Genomic DNA, 13,469 nt, shown 5'->3' with positions numbered 1-13,469 from the left:
CTGTTGCATTATACTCTCCCAAGGGCTCTGCACACGGTAAGCACTAAAATAAAATTGATTGGTTTCTTTAAAGCCAAGGCTATTGCTAATAACAGCAGACTTTAACATGGAATCATTTCTTAAAAACACAACCTATTTTTCTCAATTGATCATCATTTTTCATAATTGGCAGAGTCCACGTGCAAATTTGAAGAAGAAGAAGAAAAAAAAACCTGAGAGGAATAAAGAGAAGTGGGGTTGGGGCTTTGAGAGAAGCAGCATGGCTTAGTGGTTAAAGCACAGGCCTTGCAGTCAGAAGGGTCTGGGTTCTAATTCTGCTCCACCACTTGTCTGCTCTGTGACCTCGGGCAAGTCACTTTACTTCTCTCAGTTACCTTATCTGTAAAATGGGGAATGAGACAGTGAGCCCCGTGTGGGACAGGGATTGCGTCCAAGCCGATTTGCTTGCATCCCACCCCGGGGCTTAGCACAGTGCCTGGCACATGGTAAGCGCTTAACAAATACCACAGTTATTAATATGCTTGAAGACAATTTACAAACACTAGGAGTGTAGAATTTTATATTATCTCCCTTAGCCTGAAGTGTTACTGAGGGTAGAAACAAAAGCTGAGAATACAATACATCACTGCTGATCTGAAGATTAAGTTTTGACACTTCAGAACTATCTCCACCCATTTTAGAACAGGTGGGAAAGGGAGAGGCAGCCAGAAGAATGATATAGAGAATTAGGGCAGATAACATTGAATGAGATAAACAGGTTTGAATTAATAATGTAATAGGATAAATTAACATCAACATTGATCTTGTCAGCTTTATTTTCTCATGCTTTGCTTCATTCTTCTTCAAGTCATTTGAAGTCAAAAATTAACCATCTGAAAGTATTTGTTCCTCCCATTCCCCAGCTCATCATATGTTAAATACAGTATAGAGAATACAGATTGAATTGAGTGCAAAGTGATGTTAGGGCTAAAGTTAACACCTCTTAAGTAAATTCCACAGAACTCATAGAACTGACTAGAAAGGTTCATTGGCAAACCACTCAACATTTAGTTTGTATTCTCCCAAGGGCTCTGTACACAGTAAGCACTCAATAAGTAAGATTGATTGATATCTTTAAAGCCAAGGCTATTGCTAATAACAGCAAACTTTAACTTGGAACAATTTCTTAATGCCACAACCTATTTTTTCCCAACTGATCGTCATTTTTCATCATTGGCAGAGTCCAAGTGTAAATTTGAAGAAGCTTCCTGCTTGGTAAAGAGGATAAAAGACCATTTATGGGAAGTGGTTCATCCCCACCCCATCCCCCCAGCTCATATTTATAATTTACTTATATTGTCTGTCTTATGTTACTCATGCAACAGAAGTTTGATTTTTATCCACTATGTACACTCATCAAGCCAACGAAAATTTATAAAGTTTATTCCCCCACCAAGAAATCAGAGACAATATTATACAGACAATTTGACTCTCTAGATCAGTAAGAGCATCTGTAGTGGAAAAACTTGACTTGAAATTTTTTGTCTTCAGTTTCCTGGTGCACCTTCTAATCTCTGATCAACACTCAACCACATAAGGATTGAGCATGAACAGAGTCTCTCGTCAGGCTATGCCCAAATGATTTAGAATGTTTCTGATATTGGTAATGATAGTTTAAACAACACTGACCTCAACATCTGAGCAATACACACTGAATGAGGAACTACGGTTTAGCAAATATATTGACATCTTTGGGTGACTTCAAATCCCTGTGAGATATTTAAAAACTTGTTTGTTAATTCCTCTTTGTACATATAAGATGAAGGAAATTCGACCCTAGAGTTAAGATTGATTTGAGATTTGTTGGATTACTCACTGTGTTGTGTTAACGCAAATTCAATATGCTGATGAATTCCTGAAATTGAGCATTTGTATAAATAGTCTTCCCCCGCCACTTTGGGATTTGCCAGAATGATGTCACTGGTGAGTGTTATTCTGATCTTGGCCTTGCATCTACTACAAGAAGTAAAAGGCTCCATACAGTTGAATAACAACGGATATGATGGTATTGCAATTGCCATTAATCCCAACATACCAGAAGACAAAAATATCATTCAAAACATAAAGGTAAGCACAACAAAGCTCTCTCTCTCTCAGTATTTAAAATCTCAATGTATTTATTCTACTTGTAATTTAAATTGCAAACAAAAAAGAAGCAATATACCATACCAAATCTCAGATTTAAGTTAAATTAATCTAAAATGATTTATTTCACCTTGGTGCATAGTAAGTAGTTAATACCTTTTTATTATTATTATTATTATTATTATTATCTGTGCTGGGCAGGTACCGCCAGCATCATTTTTTCTTATGGTTGCTAAGGGCTTACTATGTTCCAGGCACTGTACTAAGCAATGAGATAGATATAAAACAATTAGGTTGAACACCATCCATGTTTCAAGTAGGGCTCACAGCTTTAACTCCCATTTTATAGATGAGGGGACTGAGGCACAGAGAAGTTAAGTGACTTGCTCAAGGTCACACAGTAGACAAGTGGTGGACCCAGGATTAGAACCCAGGTACTCAGTCTCCCAGGACCATGCTCTTTCTATAGCTCATGAAAGTGCCTCTATGACTGTCATTGAATTCGCAGCCTCTTCCGGCAAGTGGGATAAATGTCATAATCGCCTCCTTGCCCAGGATGTTAAGGTGTACCCCTCCCTGCCATAAACTCATTATGGGCAGGGAAAGTGTCTGCTAATTCTGCTGCATTATACTCTCCCAAGCACTTGCTCTGCATATAGTAAGTGCTCAATAAATACCACTGATTGATTGATTTGTGTAGAAGTGTTCATTTAACACTGGGGGCTCAAGTCCTCACTGCGTACCTGGACTGTCCCCAGAGTTGAGCCCTCTAATAATAATAATAATTATAGCTGTGGTTTTTGTTAAGCGCTATGTGCCAGGCAGAGCTGAGGTGGATACAAGTAAATCTCTTTAGTATAAGTAGTCCCTGTCCCGCATGGTGCTCACCGTCTCAATCCCCATTTTACAGGTGAGGTAACAGGCACAGAGGAGTGAAGGGTCTTGCCCAAGGTGACAGCAGACAATTGGCAGAGCCAAGATTATTTCCTTCTTTCAGGATTTCCTCTCCTGGTGAAATGGACAGTGACAGGCTAAAATTCAAGCAGGTGGAGAGAAAGTATTTGTGGCAAGATAACATTCAAGCAGAGGGTAAGAAAGTATGTGGCAAGCTAAAAGTCTAGCACAGAAGGGAGAGAAGGTATTTGCATGAGATAAAATGTGCACAAAAGAGAAGGGGAGAGAGTTATTTGCCATTCTTATTGGTATGGTCTCTTCCTCACTGAGTACATAACAAAAACAACTTATTTAGAATGTGTGCAATCTGAGTTAAGCCATTTTTTAATGATATTTCCTAAGCTCTTACTATGAGCCAGGCACTGTACTAGGCTCTGTGGTAGATAAAAATTAGTCAAGCTGGACACAATCCCTGTCCCACATGGGGCTCACAGTTTTAATCCCCATTTTACAGATGAGGTAACTGAGGCACAGAGAAGTGAAGTGACTTGACTAAGGTCACCTAGCAGACAAGTGGCTGAGCCTGGATGAGAACCCAGTTCCTACTATCTCCCTGTGCTCTATCCGTTAGGCCACACTGCTTCTCCATATATATCATTATATATTATATATTATTAATATGCTATTAATATATTATATTCATTCATTCAGTAGTAGTTATTGAGCGCTTACTATGTGCAGAGCCCTTTACAAAGTGCTTGGAATGTACAATTCGGCAACAGATAGAGACAATCCCTGCCCAATAACGGGCTCACAGTCTAAATGGGGGAGACAGACTGCGAAGCAAAACAGAACAAAACACATCATCAAGATAAATACGAACGTTGAGATATACACATCATTAACAAAATAAATAGGGTAATAAATAATATATACAAATATGCACAGTGCTGAGGGGGGAAGGGAAGGAGAAAGAGCACAGGGAGGGAGAAGGGGGAATGGGGAAGTAGGGCTTTGAAGAGGGGAAGAGAGTTTGGCGAATGTGAGGGGTAACGTGGCTTAGTGGAAAGAGCATGGGCTTGGGAGTCAGAGGTCATGAGTTCTAATATTTACTCTGTCACTTGTCTGCTGTGTGACCTTGGGCAAGTCACATAACTTCTCTGTGCCTCAGTTCCCTCATCTGTAAAATGGAGATTAAGACTGTGAGCTCAGGGGGGCAGGGACTGTGTCTAACCTGATTAACTTGTATCTACCCCAGAGCTTAGAACCGTGCTTGGCACTTAGTGAGTGCTTAACAATTACCGTAATTATTATGATGTGGATTTGATTAAAGCTTCAGCAAATGTAAACTGGAAAGTACTGACTAAAAATATCTTCCCCTCCCTGCTTCCCACCACCACCACACACACACACCCCTCCCCCCGAACCCCGTGGTGGCCGTTCTACCAACACTATCCACCTCCGGCCAACCGCCTTCCCACCCCCTGCCTGTTCCCCACATCCGTGCCAAACACACAGTTCTGTTTCCAGACAAGGACCATTAGGGGAGGCTTGCCCATAGGAGCAGGCCAGTGCCTGGCATCTGGGCCTGAGTTCTAGAAAGAGAGGTCCCCCATGGCCCCAGGAAACTGGCATGATGAGCACCAGCCCCTACCTATCAGCATGGCCTAGTGGATAAAAATGGACCTGGGTGTCAGAAGGACCTGGTTTCTAATCCCAGTTCAGCCACTTGTTTTCTGTGTGATTTGGGGAAAATCACTTCACTTCTCTGGGCCTCAGTTAACTCATCTGGAAAATGGGGGTTAAAATCGTGAGCCCCATGTGGGACAGGGACTTACTTAATTTGCTTATATCCACCCCAGTGCTTAGTACAGTGCCTGGCACAAAGTAAGTCCTTAAATACTGCAATCATTATTATTTTCCTGCAGGCACCTTTCAGGACATAGGTGCCAGATCAAAGTAAACCACCATCACACCCACACTTCTCTCCAGCCCCCACAAACGTCTCCTGCCTGTTGGAAGCCACCAGAAAATATAGCCTTGCATGGTAGATGTGCACCCACCGTTTTGAACTTGTCTGTAGGAACCAGATGATGCGGTCATTAAGTGGCTATAAGGCAATCCTTTCAACTGGTAGAAAACCATCAGAGAAAATTCTTGGTCCTTGGTGGTTTAGCAAGGCTCATTTTTCTTGTGGAACCCTCCACACAAGTCCTCATAAGTGCTACCGTAAGCACACAACTGAGTAGCAGGGTAGCAGATCAAATCCACAGCTTTCCTATTAATATCTCTCCATAATTTATTTAAGTGTTTGTCTCCCCTTATGGGCAAGAAATGTATCCCTACCAACTCTATCGTACTGTACTTTCCCAAGCACCTAAGTACAGTGCTTTCCACACAGGATAACTCATTAAATACCATTTCTTCAAAGAGGAACACTGAACTAAGCACTTGGGAAAATAAAATACAATTTGTAGATGAGAATCCTGTCCTTAAAGAGCTTAGAATCTAGCTGGGGAGACCGGCTTGGAAAGAAGGAATTGCAACCGAGTAGTAGTCTGTCAAGCAGTCAATCATATTTATTGAGCTCTTGTGTGCAGAGCACTGTACTAAGCACTTTGGAGAGTGCAGTGTAACAATTAACACAAGCATTCCCTGCCTACTAGGAGCTAACAGTCCAAAGGGGCAGACATTAATAAGTACATAAGTGCTAGGAGGGCAAACAGAGAAGGGCCATTCATTATTATTCATTCAATAGTATTTATTGAGCGCTTACTATGTGCAGAGCACTGTACTAAGCGCTTGGAATGTACAGTTCGGCAACAGATAGAGACAATCCCTGCCCAATGACGGGCTTACAGTCTATTCGGGGGAGAGGATAGGTTGAGGAATGGAAAGAAAGGAGTTGATTTCTTTGTAACAGCAACTGAACCTGGTAGCTAAGGATGTTGGGCTACGTAGTAGAGCATTTCAAAGTTGAGCACCCAGGCCAAGGCCTCACAGGACTATTTCCACTAGTGCTTAGTCCCCCCTGCAATCTCTTACCTGTGTATTGTTCTCAAGGGAACAGTGTGGAAGCACAATGGCTTAGTGGAAAGAGCAACAGTACCGGGATTCGGTGAATCTAGGTTCTAATCCCGGCTCTGCCACATACCTGATGTGTGACCTTAGTTAAATCATGAAACATTACTGTGCTTCAGTTCCCTCATCCACAAAATAGGAATTCAATAGCTGTTCTCCCTCTGATTAAGACCGTGAGCCTCACGTGGGACCTGATTATCTTGAATCTCCCCCAGCACTTAGTACAGTTCTTGGCACATAGTAAACATTTAACAAACACCATAAGTATTACTATTATTATTATAAGTGGGGTCATCATTCACACAGGGTACCGGACTTCTTTTCAATCACATTTATGGAGTGTTTAGTAAACTTTGTTAGAGTACAGTCTAAGATTTGGTAGATACACTTCCTGTTCACAACAAGCTTACAGTCTAGGGGGGAAAGACTAATATAAATAAATTAAATTACAGTTATGTCTGTAAATGCTACAGGGCTGAGAGAGAGGTGAATAAAAGGTACAAATCCTAGTGCAAGGGAGATGCAGAAGGGAGTGGGAGAGGAGGACAGGACATTGTTACAAGCAGGGAACATGTCCACAAATTCTATTGCACTCTCCCAACTGCTGAGTAGAGTGCTCTGCACATAATAAGCACTCAGCGTTGATTGACTGCCTCGTGGAAGAGGTGTGTTTTTAATAAGGCTGTGAAGGTAGGAAGAGTAGTCCTCAGTTGGATATAAAGAGGGAGGGAGTTCTAAGCCAGAGGCAGGATGTGGGCAAGGGGTTGGCAGTAAGAGAGAAGATCTAGTAGGTTGGCATTAGTGGAATAAAGGTTGCTCACTGGGTTGGAGCAGGAAATTAGGGAAGTAAGGTAGCAGGGGACAAGGTGATTGAGTGCTCTAAAGCCAATGGTAAGGGATTTCTTATCCAGACAAAATGAAATAAAACCTGTATTTTCTGCCTCCAGAGACTGAATAGTTATGTACTTTAAAACAATTCTTTGCCTCAATATTTATAAGGAACTCTGTTGATTTGAAAACTTACCCCCTCTTACTTTTCATGTTGAAACTGTAATCCCGCACTTTTAGGACATGGTCACGGAAGCTTCTACTTACCTGTTCCACGCTACAGGAAAAAGAGTTTATTTCAGAAATGTAAGCATTTTAATTCCTTTGACCTGGACGCAGAGACCCGAATATTTAACTCCAAGACTAGAGTCGTATGACAAGGTAAGATTTTGGGGGGAATTTTGGTTTTTTTGGCATTAGGTGCCTACCATGTGCTATTCATTGTAGTTTACATATTAAACCCACCCCTGTATTCCAGTTATATTTTTTAAAGTGTTATTTATTCATATTAATGTCTGTCTACCCCTCTAGACTAAGGTCATTATGAGCAGGGAATGTGTCTGTTGTATATTGTACTCTCTCAAGTGCTTAATACAGTACTCTGCACATAGTAAGCACTCAATAAATGATTGATCCCTCCTGACTGCAAATTGCCCTAGTTTATAAAGTATATTCCAGTCATACCATCATTGCTTAATTTTCTTTTGTTCACTAAGTCCGTTTACCTTGTATTTTCTAGGCTGATGTAATTGTTGCTGACCCTTATTTGAAATATGGAAATGATCCCTATACTCTTCAGTACAGACCATGTGGAGAAAAAGGACATTATATTCACCCTCACACCTGACTTCCTGTTAGATAACAATTTGCTTATCTATGGACCTCGAGGTAGAAAAGCATCTTTTCAATGCCTATTTTTGACCCAAATGACCATTAGGAAAAAGATAATTGTGGCACTTTGATATAGAAATTTACCTAAGTTGATCAGATTTCAAGAGCAGTCTTTTCTTTGCATTAAAAATCCAGAATAGGTTAATTCTAAATTGAACTGAATCCTAAATTGAATTCTAAATGTAACTGTGGAATGTGGTCTGACTGAATTGTCTTAAATACACCAAAACCTAACATATGAAACATCCTAGAATTAAATTAGGAATGTTGGTCTATAATGAATCAATACATGAATATTTTTCCATTAATTTGAAACTAATCTGTGTATTAGTCATCCACAGTCAGAATAAAGTAAAATTAAACTCATATTTAGCTAAAACATGAAGAGATCATGATGGCCTTTCAATTCTGATGAAAACCAATGCCAATTAGGGTAGATGATAAAAGGAAGTTAAGCATTAATTCTATCAGAAAATAAAAGCAATAGATTGGAAGAGAAGAAATGAACAGAGGAGAAAGCTTTCTGGTTAGAATGCTAACTAGTTAAGCTATCTCTGAACTTCAGAGTTCTACTAAAATCACATCTCCTCCTGGAAACCTTCCCTGACTAAAATCTCTTACCTCCCTTAGCATATTTATCGTGATATTTGTTAAGTCTTTACTACCTGCCCAGCACCAATCCTAAAAACTGGAGTAGATACAATCTAAACAGTTTACAGTCCCTGTTTCACATGAGGTTCACGGTCTGAAAGGGAGAACACTTTTTTGATCTCTATTTTCCAGATGAGGTAAATGAGCCACAAAGGTAAGTTGCTTCATCCAACAGCACAAAGTGGGGAAGTGAAAGAGCTAGGACTTGAACCCCGGTTCTTCTTCTCCCAGGCCTGTGCTCTTGCCACTCGACCTCGCTGCTTTAGTTTCCTCCACTATACTGCCTCATCTACGTGTCTGTTTACTGTTATACTGTACTCTCCCAAGCACTTAGTACAGTGCTTTGCACAAAGTAAGTGTTCAATACGATTGGATGAAATGAATGCCTTTGAACCCTCCCCACAGTGCTTATCTTATTGTTCAGTTGTTTCTCTAAAATTATCAAATGCTGTCATTTCTGATTCATAGCAACTTTATGGATATATTTTCTTCGGAACCTATCTTCTGCCATAATTCATAACCTTGCTAATGGTTTTTCCCTTATCGTTGTATCGTACTACCCATCTAGCTGTTGGTCTGCCTCTTCTACGTTTTCCCTGGACTTTTCCTAGCATTAGGATCTTCTACAGAGAATTAGTCCTCCTGATGATGTGCCCAAAATATGCTAATCTAAGTCGAATCATTTGACTTCCAAAGACCACATTGGCTTAATTTGCTCCAAAACCCATTTGTCTTGCTTCCTCTACTGGTACTTTATTTTAGCCCTTCTCCTCTACTAAACTGTAAGCTCTTAAAGGACAAGGATCAGGTCTAGTTAATTGTACTTTTCCAAGCACTTAGAATAGTGTTCTGCACAGAATAAATGTTCAATAAATACTAGTGAGTGACTGTCAGTCTAGCAAGCAATAATGCACGCAGAGTGAGTAGAAAACAATTCTGAGTTTAATTCAAGTACAACTAATGAATCCTCAGAGATGAGGACTAGTAAAAACAGTTTTAAAGGATGAAAATGTTTGTGTTTTTTAACACTACTACTTGAGAGTGCCCTCCTCTATCCACATCACATACCAATCATGCTAGACTGTAGGTTCATCGTAGGCAGGAAACGTCTATCAGGTCTGTTATATTGTACTCTCCCCAACACTCAGTATAGTGCTTTATAGACAAAGTGCCAATAAAATTGATTGATATAAATACAATTGATAGATGGACCAGTCAATCATGGCCAGTGGGGAAAGTAATAATAATGATAATAATAAAAGTAACATTTGCGGTATTTGTTAAGCATTTATTGTGCACCAGGCACTGTACTAAGCATGAGATGGATCCAAACAAATCGGCTTGGATACAGTCCCTCTTCCACATGGGGCTCACAATCTTAATCCTCATTTTACAGATATGGTCACTGAGACACAGAGAAGTCAAGTGACCTCCCCAAGGTCACCCAGAAGACAAGCGCCAGAGTTGGGATTAGAACCCATGACCTTCTGAATCCCAGGTTCGGGCTCTATCCATTATGCTATGAGAATAACTTCTACCAAGAGCCTTGATGGGGCCATTGATCTTTTACCACCAAGGCCAGAGGCATGGTGGCAGAGGGTAAAGTGAGAGACCCCCACCATTCACAGGCAGTGCTGTTGCTATTCTTCTTAGGACCACAGTTCTTAACTGGTTCAAAACCTTCTTGCTCTGCTAACTTCTTGAACTCTGATAGGAGGTGAAAAAAGCTCTATTTTTTTGCAGCCCACATTTTTCAAATACTATAGTTTGAGAAAAGTAGTCATGAGAAGCAGCATGGCATAGTAGATGGAGCACGGGCCTGGAGTCAGAAGGTCATGGGCGCTAATGCCGGCTCCGCCGTTTGTCTGCTGTGTGGTCTTGGGCAAGTCACGTCACTTCTATGAGTCTCAGTAATCTCATCTGTAAAATGAGGATTAAGACTGAGAGACCCCAAAAGGGACAGGGACTGTCTAACCTAATTATCTTAGAGCTACCCCAGTGCTTAGAACAGTGCTTGGCACATAGTAAGCGCTTAAATGCCATAGTTATTATTATTTGTTGTGGGTAGGGAACATGTCTACCAACTTTATTATATTTAATAGAGAATGAGCACTTGGGAGGTGATTAGAGTTGGCTGAAGTGATGATATTCATTCATTCAATTATATTTATTGAGCACTTACTATGTGCAGAGCACCATACTAAGTGCTTGGAATGTACAATTTGGCAACAGAGACAATCCCTGCCCCACAATGGACTCACAGTTCTGAGTGTGGGAAATTAATTAGAACAAGCTTGTTGGAACTGGTAGAATTTCAGTAGAATTTCACTTATGAAATTCATTTTTCATTCTCCCAAGTGCTTATTACACTGTTCTGTACACATAATAAGTGCTCAGTAAATATGATCAATTGATTGATTGGGGGCTTTCCTTCAAACTGAACTCCAGATGTATAACACAAACCTGCAACTTCATTTCAAAGTTGATTATTTTTTCACAGAACTACCTTTTGTGTGCTACATATTTATTCATTCATTCAATAGTATTTATTGAGCGCTTACTATGTACAAAGCACTGTACTAAGCGCTTGGAATGTACAAATCGGCAACAGATAGAGACAGTCCCTGCCCTTTGACGGGCTTACAGTCTAATCGAGGGAGACAGACAAGAACAATGGCAATAAATAGAGTCAAGGAAAAGAACATCTCATAAAAACAATGGCAAATAAATAGAATCAGGGTGATGTACATCTCATTAAACAAAATAAATAGGGTGATGAAGATATATACAGTTGAGCGGATGAGTACAGTGCTGAAGGGAGGGGAAGGGACAGGGGGAAGAGCAGAGAGAAAGGGGGAAAAGAGAGTTTAGCTGTGGAGAGGTGGGGAGGGGGGTAGAGGGAGCCGAGGGAAAAAAGGGGGGAGCTCAGTCTGGGAAGGCCTCTTGGAGGAGGTGAGTTTTAAGTAGGGATTTGAAGAGGGGAAGAGAATTAGATTGTCAGAGGTGAGGAGGGAAGGCATTCCAGGACTGCGGGAGGACGTGGCCCAGGGGTCGACGGCGGGATAGGCGAGACCGAGGGACGGTGAGGAGGTGGGTGGCGGAGGAGCGGAGCGTGCGGGGTGGGCGGTAGAAAGAGAGAAGGGAGGAGAGGCAGGAAGGGGCAAGGTGATGGCGAGCCTTGAAGCCCAGAATGAGGAGTTTTTGTTTGGAGCAGAGGTTGATAGGCAACCGCTGGAGGTGTTTAAGAAGGGGAGTGACATGCCCAGATCGTTTCTGCAGGAAGATGAGCCGGGCAGCGGAGTGAAGAATAGACTGGAGCGGGGTGAGAGAGGAGGAAGGGAGATCAGAGAGAAGGTTGACACAGTAGTCTAGCCGGTATATTACGAGAGCCCATAGCAGTAAGGTAGCCTTTGGGTGGAGAGGAAAGGGCGGATCTTGGCGATATTCTAAAGATGAGACTGGCAGGTCTTGGTAACGGATCGGATGTGGGGGGTGAATGAGAGAGACGAGTCAAAGATGACACCGAGGTTGCGGGCCCGAGAGACGGGAAGGATGGTCGTGCCATCCACGGTGATAGGGAAGTCTGGGAGAGGACCGGGTTTGGGAGAGAAGATGAGGAGCTCAGTTCTGCTCATATTGAGTTTTAGGTGGCGGGCCGACATCCAAGTGGAAACATCCTGGAGGCGGGAGGAGATGCGAACCTGAAGGGAGGGGGAGAGGACAGGGGCAGAGATGTAGATCTGCGTGTCATCTGCGAAGAGATGGTAGTCGAAGCCGTGAGAGCGAATGAGTTCACCGAGGGAGTGAGTGTAACTGGAGAACAGAAGAGGACCAAGAACTGACCCTTGAGGAACTCCAACAGTTAAAGGATGGGAGGGGGAGGAGACGCCTGCGAAGGAGACTGAGAACGACCGGCCAGAGAGATTAGAGGAGAACCAGGAGAGGACGGAGTCCTTGAAGCCAAGGTGAGATAAGGTGTGGAGGAGAAGGGGATGGTCGACAGTGTCCAAGGCAGCTGAGAGGTCAAAGAGGATTAGAATGGAGTAGGAGCCAACATAGAAGTTCACTAGGCAAAAGTCATTGTAATATTGAATTAATTCCCCTTGGAAGGGTTTCAGTGGGTTGGAATCAAACTGCGGGAAGCTACATCTCTGAAACAGCGGTTCATAGAAATGCAAATCTGGGAGGAAATAGAAAATATGCATATTTACTAAATATTCTGTTTTATTTTTTAAACAATAATGCCGTGCCACAGGCAGAGTGTTTGTTCATGAATGGGCACATCTCCGATGGGGAGTCTTTGATGAATACAATATTGACAAGCCTTTCTACATTTCCAGCCAAGGCACTATTGAAGCAACAAGGTATTTCTCTTGAATTTTACTCTCTGGTTTTAGCAATATTTAATTGATTTCAGTGAAGTGAATCCCCTAGGCTGATTTTAGTACAGTGCAGTACACATACTAAGCACTCAAAAAACACCACTGATTGATTGTAAATCTCTCACCTTAAACTTGCTTTTGCCCTCAACAATTTTGCTTCCTTCCCCTCCCTTATCTGTTTCTCAGCTTGTGACTCCTTTCCCACAGCTCTTCCCTCATTCAAATGAAATTCTACTGAAATTCTACCTGTTCCAACAAGCTTGTTCTAATTAATTTACCAACACTCAGAGCCATATCTTTACTTCAGCCAACTCTAACACCTCCAAACTTATACTCTCCTTAGCACTCACGTATACATCTGATCAATTTATTTTGACTGCTAGTTGTAAATATTTCCATTTTTTTCCTCCCTTATAAATGTGCATGCTCTTTGTAGACAAAGAACATATCATCCTATTCCTCCTCCCACATTTCCTGTGTCTGTTGTTAGACTGTACTCTCCCAAGTGCTTAATACAGTGCTCTGCACCCAGTAAGTGCTCAGTAAATACGATTGAATGAACTGAATGAATCCTCCAGGGAATCAGAGGACTTGAGTCTAATGAGCTTGTTGTGGGCA

The 13,469-nt window shown here is 41.7% G+C and overlaps 1 protein-coding gene across 1 annotated transcript in view; it reads left to right on the top strand.

Moving 5' to 3' along the window:
- Nucleotides 1-1,950: 1,950 nt before the first annotated feature.
- Nucleotides 1,951-13,469, top strand: part of LOC100080995 (calcium-activated chloride channel regulator 1-like) — a 31,442-nt gene continuing 19,923 nt past the window's right edge. The window contains 5 exon segments of the mRNA XM_029063358.1: nucleotides 1,951-2,106; nucleotides 7,168-7,308; nucleotides 7,667-7,762; nucleotides 7,764-7,815; nucleotides 12,725-12,833. Of these exon segments, the coding sequence (XP_028919191.1) occupies nucleotides 1,951-2,106; nucleotides 7,168-7,308; nucleotides 7,667-7,762; nucleotides 7,764-7,815; nucleotides 12,725-12,833 (554 nt within the window).

Source organism: Ornithorhynchus anatinus, chromosome 4, assembly GCF_004115215.2.
Source record: "Ornithorhynchus anatinus isolate Pmale09 chromosome 4, mOrnAna1.pri.v4, whole genome shotgun sequence".
Classification (NCBI taxonomy): Eukaryota; Metazoa; Chordata; class Mammalia; order Monotremata; family Ornithorhynchidae; genus Ornithorhynchus; species Ornithorhynchus anatinus.
This window is presented reverse-complemented; position numbering and strand designations above follow the sequence as displayed.